Raw genomic sequence first — 19,321 nt, 5'->3', positions numbered from 1 at the left:
TAAAAGACACGTTAGTTAAATAAGAGCTAATATAGCATATCTTAAAGGCAATATAAAAATAATCAACAAATTCCACGACAGATTGCAAAAAAAAAAAAAAAAATTAAAACTCATAATATTCAAAATTAAAGCCTACAATAAAATTGTACTTTGTTTCATTGCAGCAGACAGCAGACTTTGTTCAAACGCAACGCAAGGATAAAGCCACTGTGTAAATACTCGAAAGCTGGTACTAGTCCGAGAGCAGACAACAGCAACAACAATGTCTAAGCACACAGACAACGATAATCTGCGCAATGACATCTACGAGAATCTGCCCTGTCAGGCCATGTATAATGAATCCGTGCGCAAAATGCAGCATCAACAACTACAGCAGCAGCAGCAGCAGCAGCCACATCATCAGAAGTCCTCGCAGGCTGGGGGACAGCCGCTGCTGAACCATATCGGCAATAGTAATCCGAATGCCAACTCCAATTCGTTAGGCAACTGCAATTCGGGGCCGGGGAACAACAAACATCATGCTGGCAGCATTACTGGCAACATGCCCAAGGAGATGCTATATGCGACGCCGCTGCGTAAGTCGGATCGTTACAAGAGCAGCGAACGGAGCCGACATGGTGCGGTCATGGAGACACCACCGACAGACGCCAAGCTGTCTAATTTGCGGGACTCGAATCGATTGGCCAGCATGCGCAATGGCAATCCTGTCCAGGTCACCGATTTGGATGCCAATGACGAAGAGGACCAAGTGGAGCGAGAAACGGACGCCAATGCATCCACCAGTGCTCTGGTCGGCGGTTCCAAATACAACAACCAGCCGGCCTCGCTGGGTGCCAACACTACGCCCAATCAGCAGCTGGAGGATCGACGCATCCTCAACTTTCTGAAGGACACCACGCAAGCGCATAAGAAGCTGGAGATTAGCGGTCGAGATTGTCCCAATTCGAGTTTCTCCAATTTGGCACGCGAAGAACACTTTGCTAATCTGGTCCAGCAGAATTTTGCACTCGAGCTGGCGCCAACAAATGGTGCTGCAGGCAGCTCCGCTCCCGAGGAGGATGGCGTAGAGCTGGACAAGCAACAGCCGCCAGCGCATGAAACAGCCGCCAATTTGGAGTCGCTGATGCAACGGAAACACTCGCCGGACAAGGAAGTCAATGGTCTGGCTCCACTGGAACCCAGTAATCATCGCATTGTAAGCACCGTCTATATACACCGCGAGTGGGTGTTAAAGAAGATCGCGTTGTGCCTGGAGCAACGGACGGCTGGCAAGAAGCCTATGCCGGCTGCTCTAGGTGCGGCCAGTGCCGGATATGTGTCAGCGCGTGCTAAGGCGGCTGCCATATCCAGCTCCAGCTACAATGGCTGCCTGGTGCTGGGCTCCAATGGCTCCGGAAAGACCTCCATTTGTCAGGCTATCATGAAGGGCAACTCAGGCACCAAGGGTATACTCAATCGCAAGCTGTTGGCATGCTATTTGATCGAGTCGCAGAATCCCGAGTGTCACAGCCTTTCGCTGTTCATGAGAAAGATTGTGCTGCAGTTGCTCAGCCATGCTTCGCTCATAAATCGAGATGACAGCCAGAAGATTATTGATGAGGGCTTTTCCTTTCTGCGCGAGGAAGCACAGCAGCAGGAATCCAAGTTGGATGAGGCAATGAATAATATTACACTCAACGAGAATGCTGAAGATCTACTCATCGAGGAGCTTAAGCGCGGAGCCACCGAATGCGACACCAAGGAGCTGGATATGTTTGAAAAACGACGCACCTCGACTACTCAGAAGCCAGGCAAATCGAGCCTAACACGCCAGCAGTCGGAGCCAGCGCCAACTCAAAATCTGCATTCGCCGGATCTGGCAGATCTGGTGGAGAGGCCCAGCAACAACAGCTATGGCACACATCCGCCTAAGCGTGGTGTGAACACGGTTGCTCAGGAACGCGGCGAACAGGACAAGGACACAGGCAGCGAGAAGGAACAGAAGCTAATAATGGAACAGAAAGAGAAGGAGAAGGAAAAAGAAAAGGATGCTGCCAAAAGCAGTCCTGTCAAGTCCAAGTCAAAGATACCAGTGAAGCGAGGTCGCACCGGCAGCGGCGTCTCATCGCCGGCGAAGCAGGTGACTGCCGCAGCTACCAGTAGCAACGGCCAAGCAATACAGCAGGGCGGCGGGGAAGATATAGCCGACTTGGTCAGTGAGCAACTGAAGAGCGAGATCGAGGCGGCCATTAAGTATGACAAGCAGGAGAAACACAACGAAGACAAGCCGGAAGCGGACAAGAAATTAACGGAACAGGAGCCACAGGAGGATGAGAATCAGCCGGAAACGACAAAAGTAGAGCCGGAAAAGGCAGAGGAAGAGCCGCTCATTGACTTTGGTGCCAGTGCGGAACGTGTGGAACTGCCCAGAGAGATCACTCCAACTGTAGCAAGTGTGCCCCCCATTCCTGGCGAGAAGCCAAAGATTAAGAATAGCACCAGCACATTGCCACCACCGTTGCCCAAGACCAAGAGCTGTCGAACCATAATTGCCGATGGCTACTACGAGCTGCTGATGTCGAATCCGGAGATCCTGGAGTGCCTCAGCGTGGACAGCATCGAGAAGAATCCCGATGAGTGCTTTAAGAAGGCTCTGCTCTTTCCACTGCTCGAGCTGACGCCACCAAAGACCGCATTGCTGCTGCTCATAGACTCCATCGATGAGAACTACATCAATGAGGGAAATCTCATATCCACGCTGAAGGGAGGCCGTGGCACCGTGGCCAGTCACAAGAGTCGCAACGTGGCCGAGCTGCTCTCGAACCACATACATCTGTTTCCCAAGTGGCTGTTCCTGGTGTGCACCACCAAGAAGCAGACAAAGCAAATTACAAAAATGTTTACAGGCTTCAAGAAGATAACTCTGGATGATCTGCGCAAATCGCATGTGGTTAAGGACGTGCAGGAGTATATTATAAATCGATTGAACTCCGACTTCAAGGACAGCATCATGTTAACTAAGGAGATCATTGAATCGCTGCATCAGCTCTATATCAAATCGAATGGCTGCATATTGTACCTGGAAAAGGTGTTGCATGGCATCAAGGACAACTTCTTTAGCTTTCGCGAGATCAAGCTTATACCCTGCACCTTGAACGGCCTCTATTTGTACATCTGCCAGAAGTCGTTCAATAAGAAGCAGTACATGAAAATACGGCCACTGCTCAATGTACTCCTGGCCTCCTCCGGCTACGTGGACAAGCTCTTCCTCTTCAATTGTTTACGCACGCACAACTACACCATCGATGGCCACGAGTTTGAGAAGCGTCTCCAGCTCATGCGCAACATTTTGGCATATGACACAAATTCGCAACGCCTGAAGATTTTCCACAGCTCTTTCGCAGATTGGCTGGTGGATGTGAAGTTCGCAACCAAAAAGTTTATCTGCGATGTTAATGAGGGCCACGTTATGATCTCCATGTACTACTTACTGGTGGCGGACACGTTATGCGCCAACACAGTGCGACGGTTCGCCTATCATCTCATCAAGTCCGGCGAGTACTTGACCAGCCGGCACATTGATCTGGATCTCATCTTGATGCTGCTAGAGTCACGCGTGAACCTGAGCGACTGCTTCTACACAAATCATTTGAACTGCTGCGCTCAATGCGAGCACGACTTTAAGAACGATGTCAACTTTTTGCCCAAGACGCGATCGATGCTGGACCGCTTTCTTACCAACGAGCTTAGCGAACCATTTGCGCAATTCCTGTGCGATTTTTTCAAACCAAGCCTGCCTACGGATGCCAAAATGCTTAAGCTGCTCATCGAGACCGGCATCAACAACGCTGACACCCAAAACTCATCCGAGTCTTCGCTTATGTCACCGGAACTGTCAGAGAAGTCCCAGAACATTGACTTTGAGCTGGCAGATCTGCTGTTGTCCAGCGAGAAGAGTTGCCTTCAGGAGACGCAGCGCACGATGAGCCCCTCGGAGCTGAGTGAGCCACCGCATGAAAGCCAAGATGAGAACGCTTCGAGCACGTTGCATCAGCTGTCCGATTCGCATCACATTGAGCTGCACAAGGGCAAGGCCTTAATCCATATTCTCGCAAATGATGGCAATCATCATCTGCTGGAGCGAGCTCTCAATGCCTGCAAGAGCCCCATTGACTTGGAGATTGAGGACTATAACGGGCAAACAGCTCTCAATATAGCCTCGAGGAATGGTCATCTGGAGGTAATTAAGCTGCTGCTGAGCTTCTCCCAGCCCTGTAACGATGGTACCGGACGCATGAAGAGAGTGGATGTCAACCATGCGGATCGCGATGGCTGGACACCATTGCGCTCTGCATCGTGGGGCGGGCACAGCGAGGTGGTTAGGCTGCTCATAGCACAACCCGCCTGCAAGATCGACCTGGCCGACAAAGAGGGACGCACTGCACTTCGCGCAGCAGCCTGGAGCGGCCACGAGGATATCTTGAAATTGTTGATTGAGTCGGGCGCGGATGTCAATTCTGTGGATCGCCAGGGCCGCACATCGCTGATTGCCGCCTCATACATGGGTCACTATGATATTGTCGAGATTCTACTGGAGAATGGCGCCAATGTCAACCATCTGGATCTGGATGGACGCAGTGCGCTGTGTGTAGCTGCCTTGTGCGGCTCCTCCGGCTACAGCAAAGTCATCTCCACGCTGCTCGATCATGGCGCTAACACGGATCAGCTGGACAACGATGGCATGTCGCCGCTGCTGGTCAGTTCGTTTGAGGGCAACGCCGAGGTCTGTGAGCTTTTGCTCGAGAATGCTGCCGATCCGGATCTGGCAGACTTCATGGGTCGTACACCACTGTGGGCCGCCTGCACGGCGGGTCATGCAACTGTGGTGCGCCTGTTGCTTTTCTGGGGTTGCGGCATTGATTGCATGGACTCTGAGGGTCGCACAGTGCTAAGCATTGCGGCTGCCCAAGGCAATGTAGAAACGGTGCGTCAATTGTTGGATCGCGGGCTAGATGAAACCCATCGCGACAATGCCGGCTGGACGCCATTGCATTACGCTGCCTTTGAAGGCTTCCATGAGGTGTGTCTGCAGCTGTTAGACTCGGGTGCCAAGATTGATGAGTGCGATAATGAGGGAAAGACTGCACTGCATTTGGCCGCACAAGAGGGGCGTCTTCGTTGCGTGCAGACCCTGCTGGACATACATTCCAGTTTTGTGGACCAAAAGGCCCATGATGGTAAGACAGCTTTCCGTCTGGCCTGCCTGGAGGGCCATATGGATACGGTGGAGTATCTGTTGAAGTTCTGCTGCGATGTCAACTCCAAAGACGCCGATTCACGCACCACACTTTACATCTTGGCATTGGAGAATAAGCTCGATACTGTCAAATACCTGCTGGACATGACCAATGTAGATGTTAATATACCCGACAGCGAGGGGCGTACTGCGCTGCATGTGGCCGCCTGGCAGGGTCATGCTGACATGGTGAAGACACTGATCGAGGCTGGCGCCGATGTCAACTCAATGGACCTGGAAGCACGAACACCGCTCCACTCGTGCGCCTGGCAGGGCAATCATGATGTTATGAATATACTGCTCTACTATGGCGCCCTGGCTGATCATGCCTGCAAACAGGGCGCCACAGCGTTGGGCATTTCCGCTCAGGAAGGTCACGAGAAGTGTGTCATCGCGTTGCTGCAGTATGGCGCTAATCCCTACAAGTCGGATCACTGTGGACGCACGCCCATTAAGCTGGCGGCCAAGTCTAGTCGCAGCAGCATACTCAAGATCTTTGAAAGCTATACCAAAAGTAAGAAAAATAACAGACGCAGAAGTATATTGCTTTGTTACTAAATCCCTTATCCTCCATTTAGATGAAGCTAGTAATCCCAATGAAGCAAAATTCCATGCCAGCATGCTGCGCTCTCCGGACCAGCCGCCGGCGCTGCCCTTGCACCAAAACCTAGCTCCGTACCCAGCACACGCCTCAGCTTCCTCGGTTTGCTCGGCGGCCACCACTGCAACGGTGCACAATGGCAGCAACTTGCAGGCTCTGAATGCCTCCAGTTCCACGCACAGCTCGAACAACTTCTATCAGAACACAATGCAATCGGATACGAGCAGCTTGCATAAGCGCAAGAGCGTCATCTCTAGTCAATCCACGGGCAGCAGCAACGATGTGAGTTTAACTATTATACGTCAAAGAAATACAAATTTCTGATATGCTTTATTCGTATTTGTAGCAGGCGCCGCTCACCTTCACTCAGCAATTGCAGCGACAAAGCAAGCTCAGCTCACGCAATCTGATGGTCAACTCAAAGCATGCCTCAAGTTCTGGCGCAGCGGCTCACAAATCGAACATGAATGGTGTTGCAGGCGCGCATCAGCGCCACTCCCAGGTGCTGCCTGATCTCAACGAGCATCAGCTGGGTAAGCTATTATTCAATTTCATAATAAGTGCTACTAATTATTGTTCACACTTTACAGCAAGCAACATGACAAACGAAGCAGATCTGTATGACATGGAATGCATGTCACCTTTGTATGCCACGCCTCCACACTCGCCCAGTAGCGAGCTGAGCTCACCAGGCCAGCTGCCTGCATTGAATGCCTTTGTGGATGATGATCGTGCTGGTCCCAGTGGTGGCAGCTCGAAGCCCGGCTTGCCCGATAATCATTTTGCCCGGGATACGCATATGCGCATAATCTTGGGCAACCTCAAGGAGAATCAGGCCAGCTCATCGAGGTGAGCTCTTACTGCAGATAACTTTGCCTAAGGCCTTGTTCTAATTGTTTCATATTTCTCATTAAACAGCAAGAGCAAGCGCAGCGGCGTCTCAAGCAATCCAGCAATGCGACTCATTCGCAGTCGCTTCGATTCGGCTGCCCAACTGATCAGGCGCACCAATAACATGCTCTCCTCCAGCAGCAACCAGGGCTCGTCCAGCATTGGTGTCAAGTCGGGAACCTTTCAATGGCGCAAGGAGAGTCAAATGTAAACCCAGTTGCGCCGACATAGACATACACTTGCATACTCAATTAGACAGTAGTCCATTCTTGACTTCATTGAGTTTATACTTTATATAAAAAAGTATTTGTTTTTTGTGATAGTTTCAATTTTAGTATACACACGTATTATGTATTCTTATTTCGATAATTATAAATACGTCTAGACCTATTGCAAGATTGTAGTTTAAGGCACGCGCAAAGTATTAAGCTGTGTAGATTCATCAACGATTATAAAGTATTTCCCTATATTTTGGCATGCTATCGTAGACAACTCCTAAAAAAGTAGCATCTAAATTAAACATATTAAATACAATAATATTGCACTTTGGCATGCCGAAGATTAAATACCCTTGCAGATGCACAATCCTGTTATAGATCATTAAAAATGTCCGTTTGTAAAACACAGAACCGATCTCAAATCACTCTGCGTATCGTCATGGTATAGAGAAATAAATATTACTAGATGAGATCTTTGCTATCTGCTCGAATATCTTATAGATTTCTATATAAATTTTATATTTTCTGCAAAGGTATTACAAAAGAAAAACAAAAGAGAGGAAATGAAAGAAAGAAAGTAACAATCAATACACACAAGTATACAACCGTTTCTTTTTATAAAAGCAAATTCGTTTAAACGTCAATGGGATATGCTATGCCGAAAAAGCAAAATATGTATAATTTAGATATTTTTGGTCGTGCGACCAGGCAAAATGTGAACGCCATAATATATAAACCTAAACGATATTCGAAATATGGCTAAATAATAATTTATTTTATAACTAGCATTAAAGCAATTGTGGCATATGCAACTGAGCTACTAATGATCGTATAATAATGCTATTATGTCAATTTTATAATCATTTTTTAAGCTTACCGCCATTTCTATGGCATGTTTCCTCAAACACAAGTTGTATTTTATCATCCCAAAAACACAAAAAATGTGACCCGTTCCTGTACTTTAAAAAAAAAAACACACACACACGTACTCATATATTAATAACAGAAACCTATAAGACCTGTAGACTTAATACACTGATATATTAACCAAGTTTCAGATGGAATATTTTCCGAAACTCTATCTCTCACTGCAAAGCAGCAAAACATACGCAGACACAGACAACTATACAACGTACTTGGCAAAATCCAAAAAAAGTATATAAACAGCGAACTGTTGATTAAACAGAAACATTATAACGTAATTTATTGTTAAATATACATTAAAGTATATATATATATATACATATAATAAACATATATATGTATACATATATTTATTTGACGACATATTTACAAGTTAACAACCAGCAGAGTTATTCAAAGATTCAATTAAACATAGATAACCGAACAACCCACACATACAAAAGTAAACACAAATAGCATGACGGGGTCTAATGAAACCAAAGATAAACATTTAAATTCGGAAGGACTATACATAAATACATATACACACACACACACTTATAAGATTACCTAAACAATATAAATGTATTTATACAAAAGTAGAGTTGTAGTTTGCAAAACATTTGCATTGAAGTTAAATTATTATATTGATGAAATTGGATACAGGAACCTTTACAGAAATTCTGAGTGTGTTTTTAATTTAAATAACAATTTGCGCGAAACCACATGAAACGAAGCATATACATATATAAATATAAATTATACGAAACTGAATAAAGTGTATATTCATATATAAATAAATTAAAAGTCTTCGAATATTTCACCTGGAATGTGTTTATGAAAAACTATTTGTTATTATCAACGAGTATCTTTGGATTCGCGACACGAAATACATTTGGCACCATTCCAGCTAGTGTAGTGAACAGTTCCTCGGATATATCGTGGGGCAGCAACAATTGCAAGGTGCTGAATGAGAGACATGATTTGATATTTTTAATCGTATAGGTTTATAGGCTTAACAAAACTCACCTCAACTCCGCACCCCCCCAAGAGGCAGACTCAATCATAAAACCCTTGGCACATTTGAACACGAGCTCTGCTCTTCGGATGCACCACGGAACGGTCATATCCTCGCTCATCTCGTGGCGAAGCAGAGCTGGAATGGTTAGCGTGGTTATGTCATGACGACTTGCCGTCTTCAGAATGTTCCGCAAGCCAAGTATGACCGGATGACGTGAATTTATTTCACTGGGGCTATTGATGGGCTCATCCGAGATCAAGTGAAATATGACGTGTGATTGGGAGAGATTCGAATGTTTGGTTATATAAAAATCGCCCGTCTTTAGCTTAGCCACATGCTGCTTAATCGGCGAGGAGGTGGCACTACCTTCAGTGCTGTTACCACTCCCACTGCCACTGCCACTGCCATTGCTGGGCGTACTGCTAGTGTCACTGGTGTTAAGAGCGCGGATCTGTTTCTCGATCTTTTCCAGCTGCACATCCATTTGATCAAAATGAAATTCCGTTGATCTGTTAGCATTTTTGATTATGCTCTTATTGGCCTGTGCCTGTATTGAAGGAGTCAGCACTACGACCCCACACAATGAGCTCGAGTAAAGACCCAAAGCCATGTTGAGACCATTCAAATTTTCATCCACATGCAAAGGACTGCACAGGTCCGTCACATTAGCGCTAAGTATTCGGATATTGTGCATATGCTTGAGCTGAGAGCCTAAATGTATAGTAAAGCTCTCCTCCATCGATGGATGCTGCGAGACAAACATGGAGGAGCGATTGCCCAAGGGAGTGGATACCGGCGATACCTGAAACATCTGACTAACTTGACTGGTGATCCAATCTCGGTACTCGTTTTTCTGATGACCCATCATGGCTTCTAGCTCGGATTCATAGCGTTTCCGTACAAAGTTGTGAGTGGTATATTGCTGAGCCAGCAAATTGTTAATGTCCTCCGATGTTGTAGTTATGTCGAGCTGATTGATTTGGCTATCCATCTCCTGTTGCTGGGAGTCCTTTAACGTTTCCACTTCAGAATCCATATGATCGGTCATGTCGGCTATGACCTTTGCATAGCCTCGTTCGCGCTTAAGAATATCCTCCAACGAAGAGGAGTGCACCAGGCGATGGAAGCTTTGCGCAAATATGTCCTCATCGCTTGGACCAACGCGATCTGCGAATTGTAGCAGTTCCTCCTTATACAGACGTTCTGTATTTCGAACAATAGCCTCTAAGTCCAGCTCTTCATTGGCCGCTTGATTAATTAACTTCACAGAGTAGTCGTCATAGAATTTTTGATGTTCTCGGTCAATAAACAGCTGCAGTTCTTTCTGTAAATCTTTTGGGGGAGTGTCAAATAAAATTTGGTTTCATTTTACAATGTATCTTACTTATGTCTTCATCTAAATATCGCATCATTGAATCCATTTGGGCTAAAAGCTGTGTAACCAATTCATCAATGCTTTCATCCTCAAAAGGAAATGTAATATCCAGCTTGGCAACACAATCTTTACCCGCATAGTCCTTGTAGCTGTACACAAATTGGACTATAGTGGTCTCCATTCTTGTTATTCTTGTACGCCACCTAAACGACTCTGAATAGCTTGCTTGGCTAACGCTGTGATCGGCTTTTTATTTTTAAAGCTTTAGAATCTCCAAGTTAATTTACAAGCACTCACACAGTTAGCAATCACAGTTAACATGGTGCAATTAGAGATGTATCACTGTTAAATGACTCGATATTTCTTATCGTGATTTCCATCACGCCCACCTGTCATGCCTTCCGGGACAAATAACCAGACATTGAACTTGCCCAATAATTAAAAATAAAAATTATTATATATAGTATACCCACATATACACCAGATTATTAATTGCAGCTCTTCATATCTAAGTCCGCCGCACATTTCCAATAGCTATCGGCTTAGCATACGATAGTAAAATGTTAATGAAAACAGCTGACAGTATATTAACTAGTGTGTACACACTGAACCCAAATAAATATGCCGGTCAACAGTTTAGTTATAAATGAAAAACGCATTTTATTTTTAAATTTGTATTGTTTATTGAGAATAGAAATATTAATTCAAATTATTATTCCCAAAAGCCGATACGGGTTCCATCCGCCATAGTGAACACCTGAAAATTACACTTCTGTTGAATCGTTCAACAACTTACCCAAGTCGATCGACCAATCCGAGAGTTGCCGCAAAAGTTCAGCACCGCCGATACAATTGCAAGTTTTGTGTTGATTGTCCGTTCTGTGGCTGAGGCTGTTAGCTTGGCGACCGTCATTTCAGCGCTTTGCATTACTTTTCAGCCAACTTGGAACAAAAATTATAATATACAATTTTAAATGGTATTCATAAGTTATATACCGAGTGTGCAATCCAAATGAAAGTAAATATAGAAATAATAAATGAATAAAAAGGTGCCCGCCCGCAACAATTACTATCGTATTGGCATACTGACTCTACCCGCTTACTTGCCTCTTTTAACTTACAGTGGAATGCAATCTGGCACCTGTTTTGTGCTTGCTTTGCTGCTGTGCCTTGCTTTTTACCTGTCCTAAACAAATACAAGATTTAAGCTACGAATAAATATCAAGACTAGGCTTGAACTAAACAACGGGTTTAATTTGGTTTTTGGTATTTTTTCTTTTTTCTTTGTCAATTTTACATAAATTCATTGCTGTATTTTATATCTTTCTTTGCTACATTTAGTGTAAATTTTGTTAACATATTAAAAATCCTTAATTGCGCTGACCTCTGAGAAACTGCATACAAACTGCTACAAGGTTTCGATTACAATTAATTGTTCATTTGGTTAAAACTAAACATTTGGAGATAATTTAGTTCAATGTCGTCATAGTCACTTACAAAATCTAGCACAAGTAGATCCTCCTCACTATGATATATGTATATATTTGTAAATATATTATTTAATGCTAAGGCAGCACGCGGCTCTTGAAAATGTGAGCGCACGCCCTACACGTTTTTAAAATTATGAGAACTTAAGCCTAGAGAAAAGTATTAATACATTTTTTGTTTTTTAAATATAGATTTGTGTAGAATTTTGCACTGATTATCAGAAATTTTGGGCGGCAACCATTCAACCATTGGGGACTTCGCTTGAATGTAAAATTAAGCATCGGTTGCGCCCTGAAGTTTGTTTTTTATTCCTTTTTTTGTGTTTGTATATACTAAGTTATTTTACTGTTAACTGAAGAATTCTTGATAAATAGATGTGGCTACAAGGATACATAATCATCTTTGAATTGTTAATGGTAAGCTTTTTCGTTAGCTGCACAACTTAAATGTTGTGACGTTTCTAGTTTACAATGATCCTTTTGCATTAATTTTAGGTTGGCTACAAAATGTTGAAATATAAATATTATGCTATTTTGACGAGTGTGAGTAGGTTGAATCAATTATCGTATATCGTTATATCGTATTGTAACTGTGCAAATTACTCTTATTAAATCCTGGCCAGCTGCTGTGTACGTGTACTCTGCTGGATGCGTATGTGTGAGGGTTCGCTGCTGCCGCTGCTGCTTACTTCTCTTCTCTTCTCTGTTCACTTCTGTCTTCTCTGTATTTGTAAGTTCTGTTAAAACTCTGCTGCTGTTGCTGCTGCTGCTGCTGCTGTTGTTGCAACTGCTCTCTGAATAAAACGCACCACACACATATACACACACACACATTCACAGACTGATCTGCTCTGTACTTGTACTGACTTTGACTGAACCAATCTCACACGACTGCACTGCACTGTTCCTGATATTTATCTTCTGTCATGCTTTTGGTATAGTTGTTCTCGGAAAACTTCTTAGGTATATGAGTTGTTGCTCATATCATTGAATTGCGTATCGTTTACTTGACTTTGACTTTTGGGCATAAACTGAGCCACTGCTAATTTACCACCTATAAAATGTCGATAAATGAGAAACGTTATTTAAATCAATTGGTGTTAAGCATTCCAACATTACTTAAAGTTGTTTTTTCTAAATACGTTTACAGAAATAATTACTTAAAAATATTAGATTTCAAAGTTCAAGAGTTTTAAAATGAAAATGTTTTCAAGCTTAAATATTTGTCTCTTATATGCTGGTTAGAAACTACTAGGAAATGCCAATAAAATAAGATGTCTATATTTTAAAATGTGTATATATATAAAACACAAAAAACCTAATCAAATCGGTTGTTAAATTAAGTAAAAAATATATTTATATTTACATATGTATATATAAATATACATGTATATATATATATATATATATATATATATACGTATTTATATAAAGATGAATGGGTGGATAAGTTGGTAGGTTGCTTTTCAAAATTGTACTTGTTAGGTCCTTAACTAATTTTATAGCTATGCTCACCTCGTCTGGGCGCCTCAATATCTGCGGTTGTTGCCTCCACCGTTATTGAAGCCCTGATTGTTGCCACCATAATTGCCTTGATTGCCACCGCCTTAAAAACACAAAAAGAACCCATATGCACTTTTAAAAAGTGTTTCAAAACTAGCCTTAATCTCTAAATATAAACTATAAACTGCACTATAACGTGTCTGCTGATTGATAGATTACAAATACCTAACACAGAATAAATCGAAGTCTCTGCATGTATATTTCATCTTTTGTGGTTAAGCCTAAAGAGCTAAGCTCTATGAACGTTCCAACAATTCGAAATCCACACTATTCTTATTTACGTTACTAATGCTCAGTTTTCAAATAAAATTGTAATGTAGATCGGTATGAGGTGTTTTCGAGTGATGCTTACCTGCTTTGTTGCCAAAGTTGCCGCTCTGGTAGGGCTGCATGCGGTTGTTGCCAAAGTTGCCACCACGCTGGGGGCCACCGCTATAGCCCTGTTGATAATTTCCAAAATCATTGCCGCCATTGTTACCCCAGTTGCCGTTACCACCGCCGCCGCCAAAGTTGCCACCATTGTTGCCCCAATTGTTATCCCACGGTCCGTTATTTCCCCAGCAATTATTACCACCTCCGTAGCCGCCGCCAAAATTGTTGTTGCCCCAATTGTCGTTATTACCACCGCGATTACCCCAGTTTCCGTTTTGGTTGCCGAAGTTGCCACCACCGCCCATATTGCCGCCCATGTTTCCACCCCTATTGCCGCCACCGCCACGACCACCCTGACCACGACCACCACCACCACCGCCTCCCATTTCATTTTGCTTCGGCAAAGCCTTCTTCACGTCCACCATTTTGCCATTGAGCTGATGCTGTTTTTGCACTGAAAATAAACAAAACCAAGGAAGATGTGTTTAATTGTGAACTATACGTACTAAAAGTTGATACTAAGAAGAGTAAAGTACACATACTTGTTGATATTTGCTTTTAAAAGAGCTAGATTTTTAATAAAACGCCGGGAAATAAAGTTAAACTTAAAAGAAATGTAACGAGGCTGCGTGTTACGCTGAACTAGGATTTTAATGAATTCGCATAACATAGCTTAGCCGACGCTTTATTACTCTCACAGCATTCACTAGGAAAAACCGTACAAGCGAAGATCAAGCTTGTCAATTTGTCAGTGCTGTGTTGTTTTATCGACCAATTGTGGCACATACGTTTTCATCAGTTAGGCATTCTGGGTGCCTAAGCAACAAAGATATAATACGTGCGAAATTTCTATTACAGTCAATGAACGCCGCACAGACACATCAAACATTGCTATGCGGAGCTGGGACTGTGAATTATTTTTCAATTTATGGAATATCGTTTTGGCTAGATAAGATAAAGTAAAGTAAACTGTTGAAGTTTGAATATTCTGTAGAGTTCCAGTTTGCAGATGTGTTCTTGTTAGTTAACCTACATATATATATATGTATAAAGCTTACAATTTTAAAATAGATTTCATGTAACGAGGCTGCGTGTTACACAGAACTAGGATTTTAATAGATTCGCATAACATAGCTTAGCCGACGCTTTTATTACTCTCACAGCATTCACTAGGAAAAACCGTACAAGCGAAGGTCAAGCTTGTCAATTTGTCAGTACTGTGTTGTTTCATCGACCAATTGTGGCACATACGTTTTCATCAGTTAGGCATTCTGGGTGCCTAAGCAACAAAGATATAATACGTGCGAGATTTCTATTACAGTCAATGAACGCCGCACAGACACATCAAACATTGCTATGCGGAGCTGGGACTGTTAATATATTGAAATAAAAATTATTCTTCTTTACTTACACACAACTTTGTCCACGGGATCGTAATCATCAAATTCGACAAAGGCAAAACCACGTTTTTTGCCGGTCTCTTTGTCCATGACAATGTTGATATCAACAATGTTGCCGTAGTGCTGGAAATAATCACGTAGGCTCTGCTCGTCATGATCGTCCTTCAATGCGCCCACGAACAGCTTCTTAACCGTAGCGCCTGCATTTGGCGAGTCAATGTCTTGGCGTGGCACAGCACGCTTGGGTTCGACGACACGTCCGTCGATCTTGTGAGGACGAGCCTTCTGGGCTTCATCTACCATGCTTGAATGCGAGTATGTAATGAAGCCGAAACCGCGAGAGCGCTTCGTACGTGGATCCTTCATTACGACCACATCGACAATTTGTCCCCATTTTTCAAAATGAGCTTTCAAATTATCATCGGTAGTACGGTAATCGAGACCACCAATAAACAATTTGCGCATATGCTCTGGCTCAGAAATAGAGTCCTAAATAAAAATAAAATTCAAGTTTCATATCGATTTTTTCATCAAGCCAAACATAACCTCTACCCCGCTGACGCACATGCGAAAAATTTCAAAATGGCGGTCAACGAGCCACGCGTATGTATGTACCCATTACATGCATACAAATTTAGATATTTTTAAAATCATTTGCGTACTTACATCATCATGCTGTCCGTTAGAATTTCCATTCTGATCGTTATGGCCGCCCATTTTATATATTTTTCAACAATATAATGTATATATAGTTTTCTTTTCAATTCAAAAAAACGACACAGCACAAACGCTCCACTCGCTTGCGTTGAAAACTGAAAATTGAAATGTAATGCTAGACTGTGTGGCCAAGTTTCACAAATGTCAATATACTTTAAAAGCAGTGTTGTGTAAGGCCTCTATTTTAGACATAGTATGCTGTTCGCAATTTATGTGATTCTATAAGAAAATTAGGAAAGAAAGGAATATTATATGCTATATTGCATGCAATAGGTGTGAATAATAATAATGAATATATATATTTTTTGATGTTCTGTAATGTAACAATACAATTTTACGTGCTTCACAAAATTCATCCGACCACCATACATATCTTAACAAGTTCACTAGTTCTTATCGTTTTTTTTTTTTTTTTTTTGAGTTCGATACAAAGTCAGGATGCCGAAGAAGAAAACCGGCCAGCGAAAAAAAGCTGAAAAGCAAAAGTTACGTTTGAAGGAGATTAGGGGTCGAGAGATTCCTCTCGCCGATCTACCGTGCAATGCGCCAATGGACTGCGATAAGTGTGAGAAAAAGCAGAAGTCTCGTGCTTTCTGCTACTTCTGCCAGAGCGTGCAACGATTGCCCATTTGTGCACAATGTGGCAAAATAAAGTGCATGTTAAAAACTGGAGACTGTGTGGTCAAGCATCCTGGTGTTTATACGACTGGATTCCCTGGCATGGTTGGTGCAATTTGCGACTTCTGTGAGGCCTGGGTGTGTCACGGACGCAAATGCTTAACCACGCACGCCTGCACTTGTCCACTGCAGAACGCTGTGTGCTTAGAATGTGAGCGTGGCGTCTGGGAGCATGGTGGACGTATCTTCAAGTGCTCGTTTTGCAATGGCTTTCTTTGCGAAGATGATCAGTTCGAGCACCAGGCCTCATGTCAGGTGCTAGAGTCAGAGAACTACAAGTGTCAATCATGCAATCGTCTCGGTCAATATTCGTGTTTGCGCTGCAAGACTTGCTACTGCGAGGATCATGTACGTCGCAAGGGCTTCAAGTATGAAAAAAACAAGGCTATCCCTTGTCCCAAGTGCAACTACGAAACGTCTGTTACAAAGGATTTGAGCATGTCCACGCGCTCCCACAAGTTTGGCCGTCAACAGCAGGGCATGGGTAGCGATGACGAGGAGGGTTATGGTGGCTACTATGGGGGCTATGGTGCCAGTAGCAGCGCTGGCTATTCATATGAAGATGATGATGATGACGAGGATGGCGAGGACGATGAAAGCGAAACCGAAGATGATGATGAGGAGACAAGTGGCAGTGAAGCCGACGAGACTGCAGAAGTTGATAAAAAAACGGACAAATAATTCAAATTGTATGAATAGATACATATATGTATATATATATTTTAAATTGATATGCGAATTACATAAATCATGTCGTGTCAAAAGAAGCAATTAATTTATTTTTTAAGGTTTTTTATATATTTAATTTAGTAAAAGATTGGTTGATATGCGCAAAAGGTGGTTGCTATGAATGAAGAATGCATTGGTTTATTGCGCATTTCACAGCACTGGTCACTTGCACGTGCGACATAGACTTGTTTTGATTTGAAATGGAAATTTTTAATAATCGTCCCGGATTCTGTCCGTCCTGCGGATCAATTCTGCCACCGCTGCAAGTCAAAGGAAACGTATTTTGTTATAACTGTAAACAAGAGTTCTCCCCAGATGGTAAGATACGGATAGAAACTGAATGTTGTGAAGTCTCAATCCAAATCATGTCAATTTCACAGTTTACATCGGGGAGACATCCGAATATACAATACACTTCAACAGCTTCGATCCTAGAAAAATTTCCAAAAAAGTAACCCAAAAGTCCGAAGCAGCAGAAGCAGATGGTCCTGTTGTAGAGCGAAAGTGCCCCAAATGTGGCAACGACAAAATGTCCTACGCCACATTACAGCTGCGCTCGGCGGACGAAGGTCAAACTGTGTTCTTCACGTGTCTGAAGTGCAAGTAAGTGAATGTTTGCAGATAGATACAACTCACCTATGCTTAACTACGGTTTTTATTTACAGATACAAGGAATCAGAGAACTCCTAAATGCATAACTTTAGCTGTTAGTCAACTAATTGTGTAAATACATATAACTTATATTAATCAAAATAACTATGTTCGACGGCCTGCAAAATAAATGTAGATGGAAAAGAATATTTTGAGATGTCGTCCATTATAATATCAGGACTTACCTCTGTGGCTTTAAGTCGATTCTTTGGATTGTAAACGACCAAATTGGATACCAAATCAATTTCAACGGCATGTGTGCAGCTTGGAAACAGATTGTTCCAATGTATGCCCACTGAATTGGGAAACCTAGATCGCAACAAAGATATTAATATCACGTGAGGCACAAAAAAAATCCCTGTTTTACCTTATTTTGCTGTAATCGGGTAGTGATGTTAACTCTGGCCATTCGTTCAGACGGGGACTGCCCAACGTTCGTATTATTATGGCCAGTTGTTCGATATCTGTCGTGCCTGCAAAGAGCGGTACGCCCCGTAGCATTTCGGCCAGCACATTGCCGCATGCCCATAAGTCAACGGAAGGTCCGTACTTCTGACTGCCCCAAAGTATTTCAGGTGCTCGATACCAGCGAGTAGAGACCTGTGGCGAGTACAAGCGCGACTCATCATCGGGAAAGTAGAGACGTGCCAAGCCAAAGTCAGCAATTTTAAGGACATCCATTTGACTGATCAGCAAATTAGCTGGTTTGATATCCCTGTGCATAATGCCCGCCTCGTGCAGATAGGCCATACCCTTGAACATCATCAGTGAATACTTTCGCACCTGCTGGCGACTCAGAGGATTCACCTCACTCTTCAGCCGACCGTACAGCGTGTCCGGCATGTACTCCAGCACTATCGAAAGACCCGTCAGATCCGGATATATTTCAATTATATTGAGTATCTGAAAATATTTAGTACATTTAGAGCTGGCATGGCATTAGATTAGAGCTTACATATTCCGAGTTGCACAATTGAAGTGTCTTAATCTCGCGCAGCGTATTCAAGGATATGTTGCCGAATTTGTTTTTCAATGCCACCTTTTTGATGGCCACCTCCACATTGCGCTGCAAATCGAGGGCCTTGAACACGCAACCGTGCACGCCTTCGCCAATTTTATCCTGCATTTTATAGCGACTGGGCGCATAGTCCTCCATGATTTAAATTCGGTAATTGAGTGCAGCTCTTCTTTACAATTTTTTTTTTTTTTTTAAATATTCATTCGTTGTTCGTAGCCGTTGGCAACGGTCATAACAGTAAACCAAACAGTCGTTACCCTGCGAATATCGCTAACAAAACAAAAGTCCGTCCACTTAGCCACCTGTTGTCAGGTTGTTTACGCAGTTTTTCCCAGCTCGTTCAGAATGCGAACTGTGGCTCGAAGCGTGAGCTGTCAAAGTTTAAGGCATGCGCACTGGCATGTCCTTTGCTGTCAGCGCAA

The 19,321-nt window shown here is 43.2% G+C and overlaps 6 protein-coding genes across 12 annotated transcripts in view; 3 read left to right on the top strand and 3 right to left on the bottom strand.

The window, feature by feature from the left end:
- LOC6575043 (ankyrin repeat domain-containing protein 50) overlaps nt 1–8,429 on the top strand; it is a 33,606-nt gene extending 25,177 nt beyond the window's left edge. For 2 of the 4 annotated variants that reach the window (XM_032729919.2, XM_032730171.2), the window contains 5 exons: nt 165–5,789; nt 5,854–6,158; nt 6,223–6,409; nt 6,467–6,725; nt 6,795–8,429. In XM_032729919.2, the coding sequence (XP_032585810.1) occupies nt 263–5,789; nt 5,854–6,158; nt 6,223–6,409; nt 6,467–6,725; nt 6,795–6,978 (6,462 nt within the window). In that variant the 5' untranslated portion in view covers nt 165–262 and the 3' untranslated portion in view covers nt 6,979–8,429. The remainder of the gene's footprint in view (nt 1–164; nt 5,790–5,853; nt 6,159–6,222; nt 6,410–6,466; nt 6,726–6,794) is intronic. The other 2 variants (XM_032730346.2, XM_044007904.1) reach the window with 2 other exon arrangements.
- Nucleotides 8,430–8,493: 64 nt separating this feature from the next.
- LOC6575042 (protein C12orf4 homolog) lies at nt 8,494–10,658 on the bottom strand. The gene is made up of 3 exons (XM_002001026.4): nt 10,294–10,658; nt 8,918–10,241; nt 8,494–8,854 (listed from the first exon to the last, which is right to left on the bottom strand). The coding sequence occupies exons 1-3, from the start codon at nt 10,463–10,465 to the stop codon at nt 8,734–8,736; spliced, it is 1,617 nt and encodes a 538-aa protein (XP_002001062.1). The 5' UTR covers nt 10,466–10,658; the 3' UTR covers nt 8,494–8,733.
- A 284-nt stretch (nt 10,659–10,942) lies between these two features.
- Nucleotides 10,943–15,936, bottom strand: LOC6575037 (heterogeneous nuclear ribonucleoprotein A1). 4 transcript variants are annotated; one of them, XM_015167796.3, is made up of 5 exons: nt 15,773–15,935; nt 15,118–15,595; nt 13,687–14,160; nt 13,287–13,377; nt 10,943–11,226 (listed from the first exon to the last, which is right to left on the bottom strand). In XM_015167796.3, exons 1-4 carry the CDS (start codon nt 15,821–15,823, stop codon nt 13,301–13,303), a joined length of 1,080 nt encoding a protein of 359 aa, XP_015023282.1. In that variant the 5' UTR covers nt 15,824–15,935; the 3' UTR covers nt 10,943–11,226; nt 13,287–13,300. The 4 variants fall into 4 exon arrangements, with proteins under 4 accessions (XP_015023282.1, XP_043863841.1, XP_015023283.1 ...); XM_002001025.4 differs by lacking the exon at nt 10,943–11,226 and adding an exon at nt 12,795–12,825 and having other exon boundaries at nt 15,773–15,934; XM_044007906.1 differs by lacking the exon at nt 13,287–13,377 and having other exon boundaries at nt 15,773–15,936.
- Nucleotides 15,937–16,078: 142 nt separating this feature from the next.
- Nucleotides 16,079–17,268, top strand: LOC6575036 (zinc finger protein 330 homolog). The gene is made up of 2 exons (XM_002001024.4): nt 16,079–16,096; nt 16,245–17,268. Exon 2 carries the CDS (start codon nt 16,262–16,264, stop codon nt 17,180–17,182), a length of 921 nt encoding a protein of 306 aa, XP_002001060.1. The 5' UTR covers nt 16,079–16,096; nt 16,245–16,261; the 3' UTR covers nt 17,183–17,268.
- A 44-nt stretch (nt 17,269–17,312) lies between these two features.
- Nucleotides 17,313–18,028, top strand: LOC6575035 (DNA-directed RNA polymerase I subunit RPA12). The gene is made up of 3 exons (XM_002001023.4): nt 17,313–17,548; nt 17,611–17,833; nt 17,896–18,028. Exons 1-3 carry the CDS (start codon nt 17,431–17,433, stop codon nt 17,918–17,920), a joined length of 366 nt encoding a protein of 121 aa, XP_002001059.1. The 5' UTR covers nt 17,313–17,430; the 3' UTR covers nt 17,921–18,028.
- On the bottom strand, nt 17,974–19,254 carry LOC6575034 (cyclin-dependent kinase 20). The gene is made up of 3 exons (XM_002001022.4): nt 18,837–19,254; nt 18,249–18,784; nt 17,974–18,190 (listed from the first exon to the last, which is right to left on the bottom strand). The coding sequence occupies exons 1-3, from the start codon at nt 19,035–19,037 to the stop codon at nt 17,974–17,976; spliced, it is 954 nt and encodes a 317-aa protein (XP_002001058.2). The 5' UTR covers nt 19,038–19,254.
- Between the last annotated feature and the right edge of the window lie 67 nt (nt 19,255–19,321).

Source organism: Drosophila mojavensis, unplaced genomic scaffold, assembly GCF_018153725.1.
Source record: "Drosophila mojavensis isolate 15081-1352.22 unplaced genomic scaffold, ASM1815372v1 contig_231, whole genome shotgun sequence".
NCBI classification, from domain to species: domain Eukaryota; kingdom Metazoa; phylum Arthropoda; class Insecta; order Diptera; family Drosophilidae; genus Drosophila; species Drosophila mojavensis.
The sequence above is the reverse complement of the archived record's forward strand: the minus strand, read 5'-3'. Positions and strand labels throughout refer to the sequence as shown.